The following is an 18,158-nucleotide window of genomic DNA, read 5'->3' on the forward strand; positions in this document are numbered from 1 at the left end:
TAATAAAGCACTAATATAATAAATTGAAGTTTGGATGTAAAGACTATTAACTACAATAAATTATGCTAGTGGAGTGAAATTAATGTTGTAATACAGTGTTAAAAGTTTGAGTTTGGAGGGGGAAAAAAACTCCCACTAAAATAGATTTTCTGGAATGCGTCTTCAAACAATGTCAGTTTTCCATAATTTTAGGCATAAAAAGTCTGATGAATAGGTGTCATTCAGAACAGATCTAGTGATTCAAAATTTCTGCATCTAGTCAGTGGACAGAGAGGGTCAGTGGTGTGAAGGATCTATGACTTGCCCTCAGTGTTAGCGAAAGACTGAGGTGTGTAGGTTCTCTGAATGATCTGTGTAGTGGGTGCTGGCAGTACTCCTGCACACATTCTGTATATGAGTTGATTTCACAGATTCGCACTACATTTTTAGTTCATTTTAGGAGATGCTTCAGGTGGTAGGATCCATTGCTGGAGTGGAGAAACAGCAACACCCAAAAGTGCATGTGAAAAAACATTACTACTTTTATGTGCTTCTGTCTAAAGACTTGCAAAGGTTTCTTTCAGTGCTAATATGGATGTAACAATATTGAGAGGTCTTTTAGCTCTGGTGTTAGTGACAGTGGGCGTTTTCATATATGTGTTTGTGTATCAATATATATTGAGATATTTATATTGAATTATGATCTAGTGAGTCAGGTAGTAAATGTATGTTCTAGGAATTGGTCAGAGCAAATGTTGAACAGCTACTGTTTGAACAGAAGGCAAGGACATGTACTTATGCATGTAAGTACACAGAATGTGGGTGGCGTTTGCAACTACACATGGTATAACCCTTTAAAAAGGCCAAAATGAAAGCAATAATCCATACTGCTTTCAATAATACTGCCTTGAAGTTTCAAGATCTCCTTATGCAGATGTTAAATCTCCCCTGAGTCAAACTCTTAGCTCTTTACTGAGTTAATACTTCACTTCCCCAATATTTCTTTTTGAAAGGCTATTGATTTAACCAAATTAGCAAGACCTCTTATGAGTATTGCAAGGTGCTAGGAGGCAAGGAGGTCTGTAGAGTTGTATCGTGCTGGGTGATGAATCAAGGACCTTTTACTCAGGCTCATGTGTCAGTTTGTGTACTTTGCCTGCTCTAACAGTTTAATGAAAAGTCTTAAGTGAAGTGCCTTAAGTCTGTCTAGATTGTCTTGTCCACTTTGAAGATGAAATGTTGAATTGCAGTTTTCTCTTATTTGGACAGCAAAATTAATGAGTGGGATTAACTTAAAACTTAGTGGGATCTTTTGTGTACTTGATTAGAGATAGATAAATGTAGCACTATTGGTATAGTTGACCAGAGAGATCACTTGTGTATGACAGGACATTATTATGAGTTATGAACATGTGCAAATCAAGGTCGGTCAGGTTTGTTGATTTGAGAGTAGTGGGGGAAGCTCATAGTACTATAGAAATAGGAAAATGGCTACAATACAGGGAACTAAAATATGGACAGTTAAGAATTGTAGAGCTCAAGACTTACTTTCATCTCTCCAAAAAAGGAAAAGTGGCAAAGACTTTAAACTTGGGTAGCTGCCAGTCTGTCCAAGGAATGCAAATTTTGTATGCTGGTAATACCCATTAAGTATTTTTTTAGTTCTTTGAGTGCTAAATAAATAGTAAAATAATAAAGTGTCTCAATAACAAAGTTTTAACTGAATTTCATACATTTTTATTTATTATGTGCTAGATGATACTATGTCATAATTAAATAAAATTTCAAAATACAAAAATGCTATAGTTGTACCCTGACAATGTAGATTGTATATTTTCTACTTTATATCACTTACAAATCATGAGATATGTTTTGCTAAATTGGAATTGGTTGATGGTGTATATTTTGAAATAGCCATATAAAATTGCATTAATATTAGTTCATACATCTGAATAAAACAAGTATTACATAGTTGTAGTGAGTTTTGAGATTAAGGAATGTAGTTGCAGAGCAAAGAAATCTAGTATAGTCATAGTAGGACTGGCAGTTTGATGCATTAAAACTTTGGAAATAGGTATAGACCAACATTTGGGAAAGTATCCAATTAATGTGACACTGCTTAGGTCCAACTGAAGAAAACCGGTCCATTTTAGATGAATCTAATGAAAGGAAGTTAGTGTAACAACCTGAGAAATTCAGTGTTAATAGATTGTGTAGTGAATGTGTGTGTTAATGATAAGTTTTATGTTCCAGCATTCTGTATTTTTAGGAAAACTGAAGGGAAACTAATGGAAAAGGCTGTTGGGTTTGGCTTGTTGTATGAATAGACAAATGAATGGAAAGCTGCTGATCAGTCTATTCAAAACAGATTGGTAATGGGGTTTAACAGGTGTGTGGTATTTCACAGTCATAAGGGATCTAAAATGGTGAGTAATGGTTAATTAATGATGGTAGAGCAGTAAAAATTAAAGATCCAGCAAATCAAAGAAGAAATTAATACTTTGTGGTGCCTGACTGATTATAAGTGGTAGGTAAAATTCATCACTGAATGTTGAGTGACTGCATGGGAGAAAAACCTCTCATCTTTATGTACTTATGTTACATCTTATGTTACATTGAACTAGCTTTGATTTGTAATGCCTAGTTTTGTGGAAAAATCAAACTAGTGCACAGTGACTATAAAAATTAACCAGCTATTTTGGTGAATGACTGAAAATGTAATGAAGGACAGAACAGGAAATGTTGTACTGCATCGTGTACTTACGGTGTGCTCACAGCTTAAATACGATACATGTTTTCTTCACACATGCCCCTGCCCCATTTAGAAAGTACATGGTGGAAATAACAAAGCACCAGAGGGTGCTGATGGTGGGAATTGAAACAGCTTTCATACAAGGATAATTGGAAGAGAGATGGCCAGTGGTGAAATGCTGCAAGTGTGTGAAGCTGTCTTGGGGTACATGGGTAAAGAATCATTGTCCCTTTTTTGGCTGAAGAATGGTACACTCAAAACGAGGTACACTTTCACATAGCCTGTAGGTGGTGGAATTCACATCTGCATGATGCTGTAAATGCAAGAAACTAAACCAGAGAAAACGCTTAGAAATGTTTTAGAAAATCACTGAAAAAAATGTTGCCTAGAAAATCTTTGTGATAGTTAATTATGACAGTGCCATTTCTGGCTCACACATACACCTGAGCAGTACTACTGTGTGCTGGACTTGCTCATATCCTCTTTCCTGGACATTCTTACTGTCATCTCCAGAGCCAGTCTATGCATCTAGACAGACATTGATTTTACTCCGTATAACTATTCCTTTTAAACTTTTAAGTGTGGTGTAGTAATGAATAAAAGTGAACCAACAGATTATGTGGAATTGTTGGTTTCGTATAGAAGAGCTCTGCATGTTGTAATGGCTCCCTAGTGTGCCTTTTAAAAAAATTTCCAGATAAAATGAGGTGTTTTAAATAGATAATGAAACTATTGATGATTTCATTGAATGAATGTGATATAGAAAAGTCTGTATCAGACCATGAAACGGACTGGAGAACATTAGAAAGGCAGTTTTCCCATTTTTTTAATTACCTCTGAAATACTGTTACCACATAAGTGGAGGTATAAACCAATTTATTTTAGTACTCGGTTTTAATTGTTGGAAGGAAAATGTCTGTGTAGACCTCAAAACTAAGCAGGAAGATTGCTGTGTAATGACAGAATAAGGTGGAACTCAGTGTTAGCTGAAAATACCTCTAAGCCACAATCTGTATTTCCAAGAAGTATGGAGTGTGCTGTATTTAAAAAAGATGCATACTAAAATACATGGAACCCATCCAAGTGGAGAAAAAATCCATCATAAAAATGAGGCCATCTTATTTTAGTAAAGTGCATGAAACTTTTGGAGGTATGGTTGCCTATTATAATGATGTCATTCTTTTTTTTTTTTAAGAGGCGAAGAGTATGGCTGCTTATAGGTCTTGATGGAACGATGATGTTCCTTCTTTTCTGTGTTACCAAAGAAGTCAGATGATGTATTAAAAGATTGAGCAATTAGAGTTTTTTGCTTTTATTTACTATATTAATAAACCCAAAACCTCTAAATTTTTCACCCTGTGACAATCTTACATAGTATTCTATCACCTAATTCACACCAGTGTAGATTCTAATTCTTCCCAGAGGGTAGGCAATTTTCTCCATGGACAAAGGTCAAACAGTGTTGTCCAGGGGGGTAGAACACTTCAAAACAGGCAGAGAAATATTCTCTGCATTCTGGGTTCCCACAGAGCAAGATGGAATGAAGAAAGCTGAGAGATGAGTTATCTCTGCAGCCACTGCCAATAATGATTTTGTGTCTCATTTGGCCTTTACCCTTTTTCTGCAAGCCATTATTTCTAAAACTCTGTCATATATTCCCGTCTCTCTGACCCGCACCACTTTGAACCAGCACTCACTTTGAGCTTGTGTACTCCTCCCTATTTGTTCACCAGTGATACCACTTAAAAATAGCTGTGCCTCTGTGCTTCCCTTTGTGCTGGCACAGCTTGTAGTGTTTGCAAGTTCTCCTGCTTTAGCTGATGTAAGGGAAACAGACTGTTTCATGTTTTATGTTATACACTAGGTATCCCAAATATTTTACTTCCATTATGATTCCATAAAATTACCCTTAGCTCACTCTTACATTTGCAGTCTGCCACTAAAATACCAAGGTGTTTTTTTTCTTCAGAAACTTACTTCAGTCAAAAAAAAATTATTTTGACAGTTAAGGATTTGCAAGTCTCTTAGTTATAGAATATCACCCATCCCTACCTTTTTTGATGTAAGTTTTGAACCAGGATAGTTTATATTCTGGATACTGTAGCGAAGGGGAGCTGATTATTGAAGAGCCTTTAAAATAAGCAATTACTGGCATGTAGCTTCCTTAGATATTGTTTGCATGATCTTGAAATATGATTTGAAATGAATGTGAGATCAGTAGCTTGAATCTGTATTTCAGAGTTTTTAGTTAAGTATTTTACTTGATAGAGTTCATATCTAAGAACTGGAAGGCGAAGAACAGAACAGGAAACATTGTATATGATGAATTCTGAATTAAACAGAATTGAAATTTGCTTTTGCCTGTTAAAAGTGAATTTGTATACTTTTTCCCATCTTTAATTTAAAACTTTAAAAAATAACACAACAAAATACCTAACATGCCTAAGACACCACGGAAACTGTGACATTTTCTATACTTTATGCTTCTTTTGGTACGGGTTTATGTAGTATTATTTCGGAAGAAAAAGTATGATACAAAAATAAGATTGATGTTATAAATTTAAACATATTCCCATTTTTGCTATATTTTCGTATTCAGTGTTTAAAACCTCCCTTCCTATAAAGCAAAAGACTGAATTTTGGCTTTTGAAGCAAGCTCTGAATTGAAACAGGTAATTGCAGAACCCCAGAGCCAACCAGGATTTGAGAATTCTGTGCTTCTGGTTGGCATGTGGAAGTTTTCTGTGTTAGCCCTGAACCTGGACAAATCGATTGACTCTACAGATTTGAAGGCTTCACGGCAGACTGGGCCCCAAATTTTGACAGTTCATTGCCATCTCTAGTTTGCTTTTAAAAATCACTGGATGTGACCCAATAGCCTCATAGCTGTTTTTTTCCTACTGCTTCACACAGCATTGAGATAAATGCACAGAAGCTACTAGTGGACTTTGTGCTGCTGTGCAAGCAGTTATCATGGTTCTCGGTTGAATTTACCAAAGAATAGATTTTTTTTTTCCTGGATTTCCTGGGTATTTACCATGTGTTTTTGGAACAGGTGTCTTTTAGTAGTTTGCAAAGTGTTTCTCACTAAGTTACACTTACCCTGAGTAGCTTTATTTCTGCATCTGTCTTGAGTCCAAATTGTTGTTGGCCTCTTACTCTCTTATTTCTACTACTGACCTGTTAAATGTTGTTTCCTTGCTATTTGCTTTCCCTTTTCATCGTCAGTGTCAGTCCAAAAAGATGACCCTTTAATACACAAGATGCAAAACCTGGCTTTATTTTAGAGAGCTGAAATACTGTGATGCTTTTCTTGATTTGTATAATTTTCATTTTAACATTTCTTAGCTCAAAATGAGCCACTGTGTGCAGAGGTAACTTAAAACAGGAATGTTTTCATGAAACTGACAAATTTAATATTATCTAGCCTTTAAAGTAATTCTGATTATCCTTGCAGCTACCAGTTTTCAAATTCTAGCATTATTTTACTGCTTACTCTTATTATATCTTAAGTAAATAATTTCTATCTCACATACTTTAAAAGTGAGGACTGCAAGCCAAGAAATAATGTTGATTTTGATAGCACTTTGGGTTTTTTATAGTTAAAAGTCAGTCCTAAAGACTGAGGCGAAAAATAGATTTGAACTTGAAGTGAAAGATCAAAGACTACTGTTTCAGTCCAAATCAAATGTGTTCTCAACTATATATTCCTGGAAAATAAGCTTTCAAAAAGCTTATACTCTAGCTTTTGTTCAGGCATAGTTACTTGATATATTTAGCGAATACTGATGGGTCATTTTTCAATCCTGAAAAAAGGATTGAAAAATCCTTTTAAAAGCTGAAAGCAATCAAATTAGTTCTAGTCATTTCTGAACTGATCAGATCAAAGGTATGTCTGGTCTAATATCTCGCTCCAACCAGGTCAAAAATAGCTAACATAGACACCTAGCTATGAACTGGACAAGTAAATAGCAGTACATCTCTAGTGTGCTTTGGTAACATCCATCAATTCGTATTTTAAGACCTGCATCTCTGTTTTTGCAGTTGTCACTTACACAATACCTACCTGAGACAGAGGATTCCCTAACGCTCTTATGATTCTTTGTTATGTAATTCCCTAGAATACTTGATCATTTTTCAGTAGAAACCATATCTGTGGTTTTCAGCCAAAAGACTGGGTTTAGTTTTACTCCAAGAAGATGCTATCCACTGAGGAATCATTTATACCTGTTGGTAAACATAGATTTAACCTTCAAGTCACAAAGTTCATGGCACTTAATGAGACCTTAAAGTTATCTCCTTCTTTGTTGTATTTTTCTCTTGAGTTTTTTGATGATGTTTGGTTTACTTTTGTTCATGGGGATGTGTGCTGTGGTAGTAGTGCCAGATGGGCTTGTGGCTGTTTGTTTCTAGATTTAAGTTGGAATGTATAAAGCCAGTATCTTGTTCATGAGAATTCACACTGATTCAATGGGTAAAATCTGGGGTTTGACTCTGAGAATTAGATTTACCATCATTGTCCTATTTGCCAGTTGCCATTTCATGTTCAAGTCCCTACTGTGTGATACACTGTGACTTCTTAATATTGCTGAACTTCATTAGAACTGCTATTTGTTCTTCTTGTATTTGGAAAAAGTAATTTTTTTCATGAAAGTATAGAGCTAATTAGGGTAATTAATAATTCATAGAAGTGTGTGGAATTAAATTTTAATGGGTCCAATGGAAGTGAAGGAGTGACAGCTGTTTCACGTAACTGCTAACAGTCATTAAATAATGTGAATGATTTCATTTGCATGGAAAATTGATAGGGACAACTGGCTTTTTATCTTGGCTCTTCAGTTAGCAGCATGTGTAATTATTTTTCCAAGTACTTAATTTTGCTTGTTGTTTTGTTTGGTTTCTTTCAGGATGGATTAGATGCTTTGGTATATGACTTGGATTTTCCTGCCTTAAGAAAAAACAAGAACATTGACAACTTCTTAAACAGGTGTAAGTATTTAATGTTTAATTTACTAAGTAACAGAAGTTTATAGTATCAAAAAGAAAACACCTCTTCTAGCTCTTTGAAGAGCAGCTAGGGATTTGGTGTGCATTGAGTTTTTGGGTGCAAGTTGTTGTAAGAGTCTTATTTATTTATTTTTCAGTGAGAAGTGACAGCTGCCTATACAAATCTTATCTCCAGCAACTGAATGTCCAGTCTGTTGCCTTGCCTGCGGTGGCACAAAGCCTTTTAAGAGAAAGGCCTGTTCTCTTTGTTAGGGCAACTCCCTGGATTCCCATAACTTGTTTTCTAATTTCATATACAAGATATCATAAGCAATTAACAGTAAAATGACAGAATGATGTATACAATGTCAGGAAACAGTATTAAATAATAACAGACTGGAGCACACATTTTGTAGGCTGGTTTTTTGGTTTTTTTTTTTTTTTAGTATAAAAGCTCTCTTTTCATGAAAACTTCATATTGCATAGCTGATACATTCACTTGTGTATGCGGCTGATGTGTCTGCAGAATTGTCTGCATTTACTCTGTATTTGGCCGCTACCAGATTTCCTGCATGTTATACTCTATAATAACATTTTAAAGTAATAAAGTTTGTTTTTTAAATAGAAATCATAGTTCCATAATTTTCATAATTGAAAAAACCAAACCACGAACAAAACCCCAAAATGGCGTTTAAGAATCAAATCTTTTCTAAAGGCTGCCAAAAGGAGAAATTCTGAAGAATATGGCAGAAATGTTTGCTGATCGAAGACTTGCTTCTGCCTGTGGACTAATGGGCAAACCTTGAAATTAAGCTAATATTTTTAGATTTTTAAGGGCTTAAGTATCTCAGTTGAATTCTATAATAAATGTTTTTTGTGGGAAATATAAAGTAATTTGACTAAAATAATTTTTGTCTTTGCTTCATTGAAATTTATGTGGGGCTTTTTTCTGTTTCCAAGGTCTTCTCAAATGGTTTATTGAGTGCAGCTGTAACCTGTGATAGTGAATTTGTGGTGTTCATTTTACATGATTCTCCATTTGTGTGAATATATGAATCCACTAGTTGATGGCTCACTTGCACTTAAGCTGGTTACTGAAAGCCTAAGCTCAAATGTTCTGTTTAACTTTTAACAGTTCAAACTATATTGATACCATATGCTGAGTTACATGCACATTTTGTATACTCAGTTATTTACTGAGAAGGTGTGGTGAAACTCTTGGAGAAAAGAGAAGTTGTATTAGGCAAAGGAAATAGTCATTGCAACAGATAGTTTGAATGTAATTTTTATGAGTAGTGAAATCATTAGTGAGTCTCAAAAAGCTTCACTTTTGCAATTGGGGCTGAGTGAAAGAAAACTTTTACATTTACAGACTGATAATGAATATCTTTTAGGTATAAATTATATCCTGTGTAAGATGTGACCTGAAGTAATCTGAAAGTGGAGAACAGAACATATTAGTTCCCTTCAAACTGCCTTTAGAATATTAACTTGCAGCGTTTGCTGAAATATGAAAGCAAGCTGTGGATGTGCAAGTAGTGGCCTTAGAGGGAACACTGAAGTCTAGTTTGCCTTGAATTTCTATAGTTAAAAAGACATTTTTGTGTTTATTGTAGTTTTATTAGAAGGCTGTTTTAAATATCTTTTATGCAGTATTAGCTGTTTTGCACCATTATTGCAGAAATTTAAAATACATTTCTAGATGGCAAATAAAATGGGAGTTTGCTTCCTTTATTTTATAGACTGATTGCCCTGTGAACCACTCCCTATCCCCTCTTTACTTATTTCTGCCTCTACCAGCTGAGGTTATGAGGATGATTTTTGCAGATGTAGAACCTGAGTGATGATCTACCATATAGAATTAAAAGAATAAAGAAATGAGTATTAAAGGTATCCGAGAGCCCTGCTTTGCAGTGGTGACTCAGTTTATTTCAAGGCAGCATCTAAGCCTATAACCAAAGTTCAGGGCAAGTTGGAGAAGGCGATGTTTTGCTGTGGGAGCCACCCCAGCTGTTCATACAGCATAAGCTGGCCAGGTCCTCCACTGGTCCTGGGAGATAAGGAACTGCCAATGAAGTATATTGCAGCCTGACAAACCTTGTATAATAGATCTTAGAGTATGGAGGTCGAATTTCCAGCACTGTTGTTACTGTAACATTGTCTGAAGATACCTGTTAACACTCAGTTATCTCAAGGAGTAAATTTCAATTTGCAACTGATCACAAGCTTGGTTTACGTTATTTTAAAATCCTTATCTTAGGTTGCTCTTCAGATATATTTTCCTTAATTCTGCTTTGTTCGTAGGCAAGGCTTGTGGTTGAATACCATGTAAAGGATTCATACTATGCTTCACTTTCTTTTGCACCAATGTCAGGCTTTTTCATTCAGAAGTGGTGAACCTCCTGTTGTGAGATTACTAGGCAGGAAGTTAACAATAGCTAGAAAATTGCTGTCATGAAAATTGCTGTATTTTAGTTCTGTATAGTCTTGCTCCTCCTCTACTGTAGGCCAGTTGGCACCAGGGGAAATAAGAAATTATTTGTTGGAACCCCTGAATATTTTGATCCCTGTGTGAAAGAATTTGTCAGAATTTAGAATTTTGCTATAGTTTACCAGAATCAACCTGTGTTGTGCTGCGTTGTAAAGGGGTTGGCTTTACATTAGATAGTAATGCCACAGAGTATTTATTCAAACAGAACTATGTTTGTTCCTGTTGCAGTAATAAAATCTTACTGAATTTTTATTGTACATAGGCTGCTTTTGTTTTAGGTCGTGGCCTGTGTAGGCAGAAATTGAATGATAATTTTCTGTCAAGTGCCTCCTCATTTTGTAACATTTGAACTTAAAATATTTTATTTCTCCTCCTTTTTCTTCCGCAGTCCTTACTTCTCTCTAAACTTTGCTTTTAGGCCTAGAATATTATTTTTGAAAATTAAACATTGTTGCATAATTTATTTTATTAGAAGCATATCTGTTTTAGTAGAACTTCCTGGCTTTTAGAAATACTGAAGCATGAAGCTTTTCTACATAGTCTCATGCCAGTGTTGACCCACATGGATTAAAATAGACTGTTTTAATCTTTTACCAAATTTGGAATTAGAATATCTGCCCACAGGGAGTTTGTAAATTATTCTAGTTTATAGAATGACAGGTTTATATAAATAATTGCAATGATTCCCAGTGCATGTTTTAAATTAAAATCTACTTTTTTTGAGTATTAGGAATCATGAAAGTGCAGAAAAGCAGAACTTTTTTCTAAAAATATTTTTTCAAGTGTCTTGTAGTGTATTTTCTGATACGCTTTCCCAGATGTGTTGCATATTTATTCAAAAATAATCTTATTATACTGATCAGCTTGCAAGCAGGCTCATGCTGGATATGAAATTTTTGCATAGCTTTTTTTTTTCCCCGCAGGTAATTATTTTTAAAAAATTCCTAAATTAAGATCTCCTGTAATATGATTGTACGGTAGAGTAATTGCATTAGGTTTTGTCAGGTTTTGGTTACTGTGGTCATGAGAATGAGGTCGTGCATTCTGCAGAGAGTTTTTTAATGGGAAGGTAGGTTCTTTGAGCAGCACTTCTAAAATCTACGAGAAACTGAAATTAGAGAAATGGGTTTAATTAAATTGACTGTATATGAAATGTGAATTTTGTTCTGTGTAGATAAAGACACAGTAAATAAAATGAGAGATCTGCGCATGAAAGCTGAAGATTATGAAGTGGTGAAGGTGATCGGTAGAGGGGCATTCGGGGAGGTTCAGTTGGTAAGTTAAGTTTCTATTTGTACATTTGAATGTATTCTATAGTGTTTGCTCATGCATCTGTTTCTCAGTGTAGTGTTCTGAAGATGCAGTCTTAAATATTAAAGCCTTTAGATCAGTGAAATTTTATTCCTTTATATTTCATGGAAATGTTTTTGGAAACGTTGTATTTCGGTCCTGTCCAAGTGCACAAGTACTTGTTTTGCATTGTAGTCTTCTCTCTTAGAATAAAATTCAATGTGTATTCTCATAATCAAGAAAATTAGCCTTTACCACTGTTTACATGGACACTTGAAGTCTTAAAGGCTAGAAGAGTTTCTGCCAGTTCAGGGACTGCACCAGATTTTTGTGGACATAGTTCTCACAGATGAGAGATGTGTGTTGTTTGTGATAGGTTAGCAGCCAGGCTTGTTCATCCTGCTTTATTTAATTGAGTGCTGGTGGGAGAAACTGGAAATACAGCAGCAAGTATACACATCTGCTAATGAACTCTGGAAAATGCTCATAGTTTTAACTTTATGGTATTTAACAACACTAACTGCCAATATTTGTTCTTTTAAAGGCGCATACATGCGAATTACGTGACTCTTATGCCTATGGACTTCTGTGTTGAATTGTTCTAGCAAGTATTTTAAAAGTAATGCATTGTCAGATATAATTATTTTGTGGACCTACGGTATATAATCCTTTATAGTAATGTGAAGAGTCTTATAAAACGTATTAAATGGTAGAGCAAGAAAAGTAATGCTTTCAGTGATGTTCATCGTGTGTTAATATGGCAAACTACTATGTTCCGCGTGTCACATTTGTCTTCACAGGTAAGGCATAAATCCTCAAGGAGAGTGTATGCTATGAAGCTTCTGAGCAAATTTGAGATGATAAAAAGATCAGATTCTGCATTCTTCTGGGAAGAAAGGGATATTATGGCTTTTGCTAATAGTCCCTGGGTTGTTCAGGTAAAGTGATACTACTTTAAAAATATTGACATTGTAGGATAGTTTGGTTGCAACACTGCATGACTTGGAATTACATGTTTCAAAGTCTCTTTTTTTGGTTTTTTGGTCTGCTAGGGAATACACGACTAACATTGGGAATGCTGTACAAAAGAGCAGGTATTGCACTTGCTTCAAACTGTATTTTGTCACAACAAGATAAACTATTCTGTTTATTATTAAAACTCTTTGCCAGATATATATTGGTGTATCTGCTCCATAGCAATTATTTGAGGCATCCAGCATACTAGAAAGACATACTTAAGACACAGCTTCTGTGTATTCTAATTTCTGTGTGTATCTTTGATTCAAATTTTGCCCACTCTGGCTATTTTTTCCTCATTTTAGTGTTGTCACTGACAGTTTTTTGGGAGGTACTGCTGCCTTTGAAATTCTAAGGAGCATGCCTGAACCAATCATCATGCATTGTGTGTGCACATGTCAGCTTGTTAATTTAAACTGTTTTTACCCTTAAGCATATAAATTCTTCTGTTAGGTTGGAATTACACAAACTCATTCAAGATTTACCCAAGTCAGATGGGTAACTGCATTACTATCTGTCTGGATGGAATTAAACTTAAGCATTTCGTACAATTTTAAGTAAAGAAAAATCTGCTTGCACTACTGATGTTGAACAGAGGGCTGACAACTTTGAGGGAGATATTTTTATTCTTTAAAGTTTAGGCTTATTTTCTATATAATAATTGTTGACAATAAAAAGTAAACATTTAGTGATAATACAAATAGAATTGGGCAGATGTTTGCAATACAGTAGTTTCATGTTTGTGTATGTGTCAGCTAGCATCCCAGTGAGAAAAGAAGCATTTTGTCATCTTAATGTAATGAGCATTCTTTGAAATTATCTCAAAATTCATTGTACCAAATTCACTAATCTTGATTTGTAACCAGCACTTCTTCCACGGTAATATAAAGGGATGGAGGATCTGGCTAAAATTTGCTCTAGAGGTTAATTTCTTTTTAGGAAGTCTGCAGGATAATGAGAATTGCTGCAGTAATTGTAGAAATTCTGTTACTTTGGAAATCAGTTTTCTCAGAAATGCCTTTGATTGCCAGCAAGCAAAATATTAAAGATAACTGGAATATTAAGTGGCTTACTTTTTGTTTTTGCTTTTTGCAGTTATTTTACGCATTCCAAGATGACCGTTACCTGTACATGGTGATGGAATACATGCCTGGCGGGGACCTTGTGAATTTAATGAGTAACTACGATGTTCCAGAGAAATGGGCAAGATTTTATACTGCTGAAGTTGTACTTGCATTAGATGCAATTCACTCAATGGGTTTTATACACAGGTAAGAAAGAAGATGTTACATAGGGTTGTTTATTTCCTGATGCTACTGCAATTACTTCAGTTTAGGCAGTTTTAAAATTCAAGATATTACTTCCTTATTGTTGTTACATAATTATTCCATCTTACAAATTGCAAAGTTGTTGCCATCAGAAACTAAGTCTGAGGTGATACAGTAAAAGTGTTCCTCAGTTTGGGGAGCAATAAAATTGTCCCACTTTACCAAGAGATCACAAGAACAAAAATGGTATGAGCATGTTGACCCCAAAATGGCTCTTTCCTTTTGATTAGAAAAAGCTGTTTAGGGAATTTGATCACAGTAGTATCCACTGTTAGGAATTAATTCTCTGCTAGGCATTTGAAGCCTCAGTGACCCATTTTACAAGAATCTGTGAACAATGTGAGGAAAATTTCCCAGCCATATGTTTCCTTGTAAGGGGCAAGATGGAAAATTGAGATGCAGAGCAAAGGGACTTGTATTAGTTTCATATTATGTACTTGCCCTAAAGAGAAATGTAATAATTTCTCAGATAGGTTGAGAAGTTTTCTTTTTGGTATTTGAACTTGTATCTGTTGCTAGCCTTTTAAAAATTGTATTAACTAGGAGCAGAAGAATAACTTTTTTCAACCGAAAATACAGGAAGACTTTGAGTAGTGTGTAGTATACCCTATAGTATATACATTTTCAGTTTGTAATTTGGTCACAGGATCAGCATTAACATGTAAGCTTTTGCAAAAAAGCAGCCACAAAACAAAATAAATGACTAATCCATTGCTTGAGTAGGATCTAGAGCATCATTAATTATGTAGCTATGCTGAATCTAATGGGTAAATTATCTGGCTGAATGAACCATTTGTACGTGTGTATTGCAAGCTTTAGAAAGCAGGCATTAGAAGATGCCAGCAGCACAGCGAGGTTTTTTTTGTGAAAATTTAGATTATTTTGACACCAGGAGGTACTTTGGAATTTGTTTTTCCCTGTAGTTAATCTGTTCAACTCTGATGAATGAAAAGGAGAAAAATGAGCCTACTGCTTAATGGGTCAGGGACCAAGGGACAGAGGACATGGGAATGGCTGAGGCTGCTGCTTTTGCCCCAGCCTTCATTGAGAAGGTCTGCTTTCAGGCCTCTTGGGTCCCTGTGCCCAGTGGCAGAGCTTGGGAGAGGGAAGCATTGCTCTGGCAGAGGAAGATGAAGCTGAGTCCTAGTTGTGCAAACTGAATGTATGTGCCCAAGGCACAAGGTGGGACATGCCAGGGGTGGTGAGGGAGCTGGCAAGTAGCCTTATGGTACTGCTTGCTGTCACCTTGGGAGGTGTGTGGGAATTGGGAGATTCCTGATGACTGGAAGGAAACAAATGGCACACCTGTCTTGCCCCAGGAAGGGCCAGGAGGAGAGAGTCAGAGGAGCTGAAGGCTAGCCAGCCTGAGGGCAGTTGAATTAAATTCTCAGGAAACCATTTCTGAGCACAGGAAGGTGATTGTGAACAGCCTGCATGGATTTGTGAAGGGAAATGCATGTCTTCCCAAACCAGTTACCTTCTGTGTTGAGATGATGGGCTTCACTGGTGAGGCAGAGTCTTTGTCTTGACTTTAGCGAGGTTGTAGATGTAGGCAGGTTAGAAAGGTACAGTTTTAACAGGTAGAACTGTCTAGATACTCTTTGAATAGATTGTGCTGTCCAGCAACAATCAGCTACCAGCAGCTCCTCAGAGGTTTGATACTGGGATCAGCACTGTCTCTGTTCACAACATGAACAGTGCTCAGGCAAGACAGAAAGCATTAGTCCCCAGTGGCCCAACAGGACTTTATAAAAAAGGTGGAGCCAGACTTGAAAAGATGAAAGGCAATGGATGACACAAGTTGCAGCAAGGAACTATAGCTATTCATTAGGAGGTTTTTTTTTCCCACTATGGGGAGGTCAAACAGTACAAGAGAAAGGTTATGGAATCTCCATCCTCAAAAAAGAAAGAGAAAAAAAAAAAAAAAGAAAACTTGCCTGGATTTGACTTTGAGTAACCTAATGTAACTTTGAAGTTGAATCTGACTTTGTAGCTATACATCAGGCAGCTAACTGAGAGTCTTACAAAAATCTCTCCCAATCAAAATTATTCTGTGAGTCTACTGGTACATTTGCACTACATTTCATCTGATGGTTATGACCAGAGTTCTCCTTTTAGGTCTCCGAAATATAGTTCTCCTGAAATTTGTGTTACATTATCTTGATAATTGTTTCTTACTGCTATTCTGTGTCAGTATATTCAATAACATCAACATGCTGCACTTTACCAGTTACTTTATGAAAACTTCTCCAGTGAAAGTACTTGATGGAGAGGAGTATAAGTTAATGCTCCTCTTGAGTCATGGGAAAATATTTGTTCACAATAATAGACTTTTGAAAATGACATCCAGTTGTTGAAATAGAAGTGGTACAGAAAAGAAGCTGTGTTTTCAATGCCTTTTTGATGTAACCAGTGAGTGTTTTTTAGGAACTTGAGGTTCAAGATCAGTGTCCAGATGTATTATATTTGATGACTTTGAGGCTGTATTCTCATGTGGTCTACTTTTTAAAAATGCAATCTGTGTTGGTCGTGATACTTAGAGAAATCAGAAAAAAATGGAGGCAGCAGTGGTGCTTTAATGTTGCTGTTTTTCCATGCAATGTTGCTGAAAAGCAGTTGACTTCCATTGTTTTCATAAGTTAAATGGATTTTTTTTTATTTTTTAAAATATGTATTTTTCTTCTTTCAGAGATGTGAAGCCTGATAATATGCTGCTAGATAAAGCTGGTCATTTAAAATTAGCAGATTTTGGTACTTGTATGAAGATGAACAAGGTAAATGTGTTTGTATTTTCACTTTTATGTTTGTGAAAGGAAAACATACTTAAAAGTGAAAAAAAAAAGATACTGAAAAGTTTTAAGCTAGATAAGAAGAATGCAAAGTTCCACTCTGCTCTCTTACAGTTCTTCATGGTCTAGTGAAAGAAACTAGATTATCCTTAAGGTCCCTTCCAACCCAAATCATTCTGTGATTCTGAGATTCATGCCTCTTATTCAGTGACAGTGTAAGGTGCAGAAATGGTTCTTCAAGTACTGTTTTCGAAAGAAACTTTCTGAAGTCAAGCCGTTTATTGTCTCTAGATGCTCGGGGTTATTTCTTTAAGTCTTTTGGTATGAAAAGTTAATGCAAAGAAATGAGATGATTTTTACATAGTGTGCCAGAAATGAAAGAATCAAAACTGATGTGCCAGTTTCTGAATACCAGTTGTACTTACTAACCTTTGCTGACGTAGCGCGAAGACAAATCTGAAGGAAACAGGTATCATAGAATTATTTATTTTTTAAAAATGTATTCTCAAGTCATTAAAAAACATGTTTTGCAACAATATTCGAATACTCTGTAGCACTGTTCCCTACACAAAACTGACTGGTTTGTGCCAGCCTGTGCATATATTTGAGGAACACATATGGTGGAAGTCTGAAATACATGGTACTTAGTGGAGTTGGCGTAATATGTACAGTATGTTCTCACCATATTCCATTGGATTTGAGTAAATTACTGTACTTAGGTGCTGAATAAAAGGCACCGATGAAAACCAAGTGCAGGTTATTGCGTACAAATCCTAGTAGTCTTGAGCCTCGTCTTGGTTCCTCTCATCTTTTGAAAGAGAAAATTTACTCTATAGAAGAAAAGCTGTTCAGTGTAGGAGCTTAATTTAGGATTTGCTGCATATGCAACGCTAGATTGGCATTTATTTTATTTGCTTAGTTATATATTTTTATGCAAATTTTTCTACTGATCAATTTCTAGGAATGGCATAGGATTACTTCAGAAGTGCCGGAGTGGTACTGGAAAAGGGTGTGTGGTTGCGGCTTTAGCATTCTGGATGACAGCTCCAGTGTGACTGATCTCAGTTCTGCCAGCCCTTTCTCAGGGGTGTGAGGAACATCAAACATTCTTCTCACCTGTTACCTGCTTTGAAGTCTCCCTTCTTAGGTTTTCAAAGCCTTATCTACCTTTAGTCTTCCTAGCATTCTGGCCAGAGGCCAAAAACTTGCAGTTCAGCTGTTCCTGTTATCAAAATCCCTAATGTTGACCCATTTATGCTAACAGAGGAGCTTTCACTGTTTACAGTACATCCTGTCAGCAAATGACACATTTCTATTTATACAGGCATGAGTGGCTGTGTGGTGTGTGCGGGGCCTAGATGCAATTCTGATTACTTCTTGGATACTAACTGAGGTTTTTAAAGTAACTTCCACTGTGTTTGACAGATCTAGTGCTTTGTTCTGGCTTTAGCAGCTTAGACTTCAAAAATACAAAAAATCCATTTAAAAAAGAATGTTTGTTGACAAAATTTGATGTGGATCTGTTG

At 35.9% G+C, this 18,158-nt stretch overlaps 1 protein-coding gene across 7 annotated transcripts in view; it reads left to right on the forward strand.

Moving 5' to 3' along the window:
• The window catches only part of ROCK1 (Rho associated coiled-coil containing protein kinase 1), an 85,560-nt gene that overhangs the window by 24,909 nt on the left and 42,493 nt on the right, over positions 1–18,158 (forward strand). For all 7 annotated transcript variants that reach the window (XR_006016447.1, XR_006016448.1, XM_042030160.1 and 4 more), the window contains exons 2-6: positions 7,639–7,720; positions 11,383–11,483; positions 12,299–12,436; positions 13,611–13,786; positions 16,533–16,617. Coding sequence is in view for 5 of the 7 variants with exons in the window: in XM_042030160.1 (XP_041886094.1) it covers positions 7,639–7,720; positions 11,383–11,483; positions 12,299–12,436; positions 13,611–13,786; positions 16,533–16,617 (582 nt within the window). In the remaining 2 variants the exon portion in view is untranslated. The remainder of the gene's footprint in view (positions 1–7,638; positions 7,721–11,382; positions 11,484–12,298; positions 12,437–13,610; positions 13,787–16,532; positions 16,618–18,158) is intronic.

The sequence above is a fragment of the Corvus kubaryi genome, unplaced genomic scaffold, assembly GCF_017639235.1.
Source record: "Corvus kubaryi isolate FWS band 111438036 unplaced genomic scaffold, C.kubaryi_AGA036_p1.0 132, whole genome shotgun sequence".
NCBI classification, from domain to species: Eukaryota; Metazoa; Chordata; class Aves; order Passeriformes; family Corvidae; genus Corvus; species Corvus kubaryi.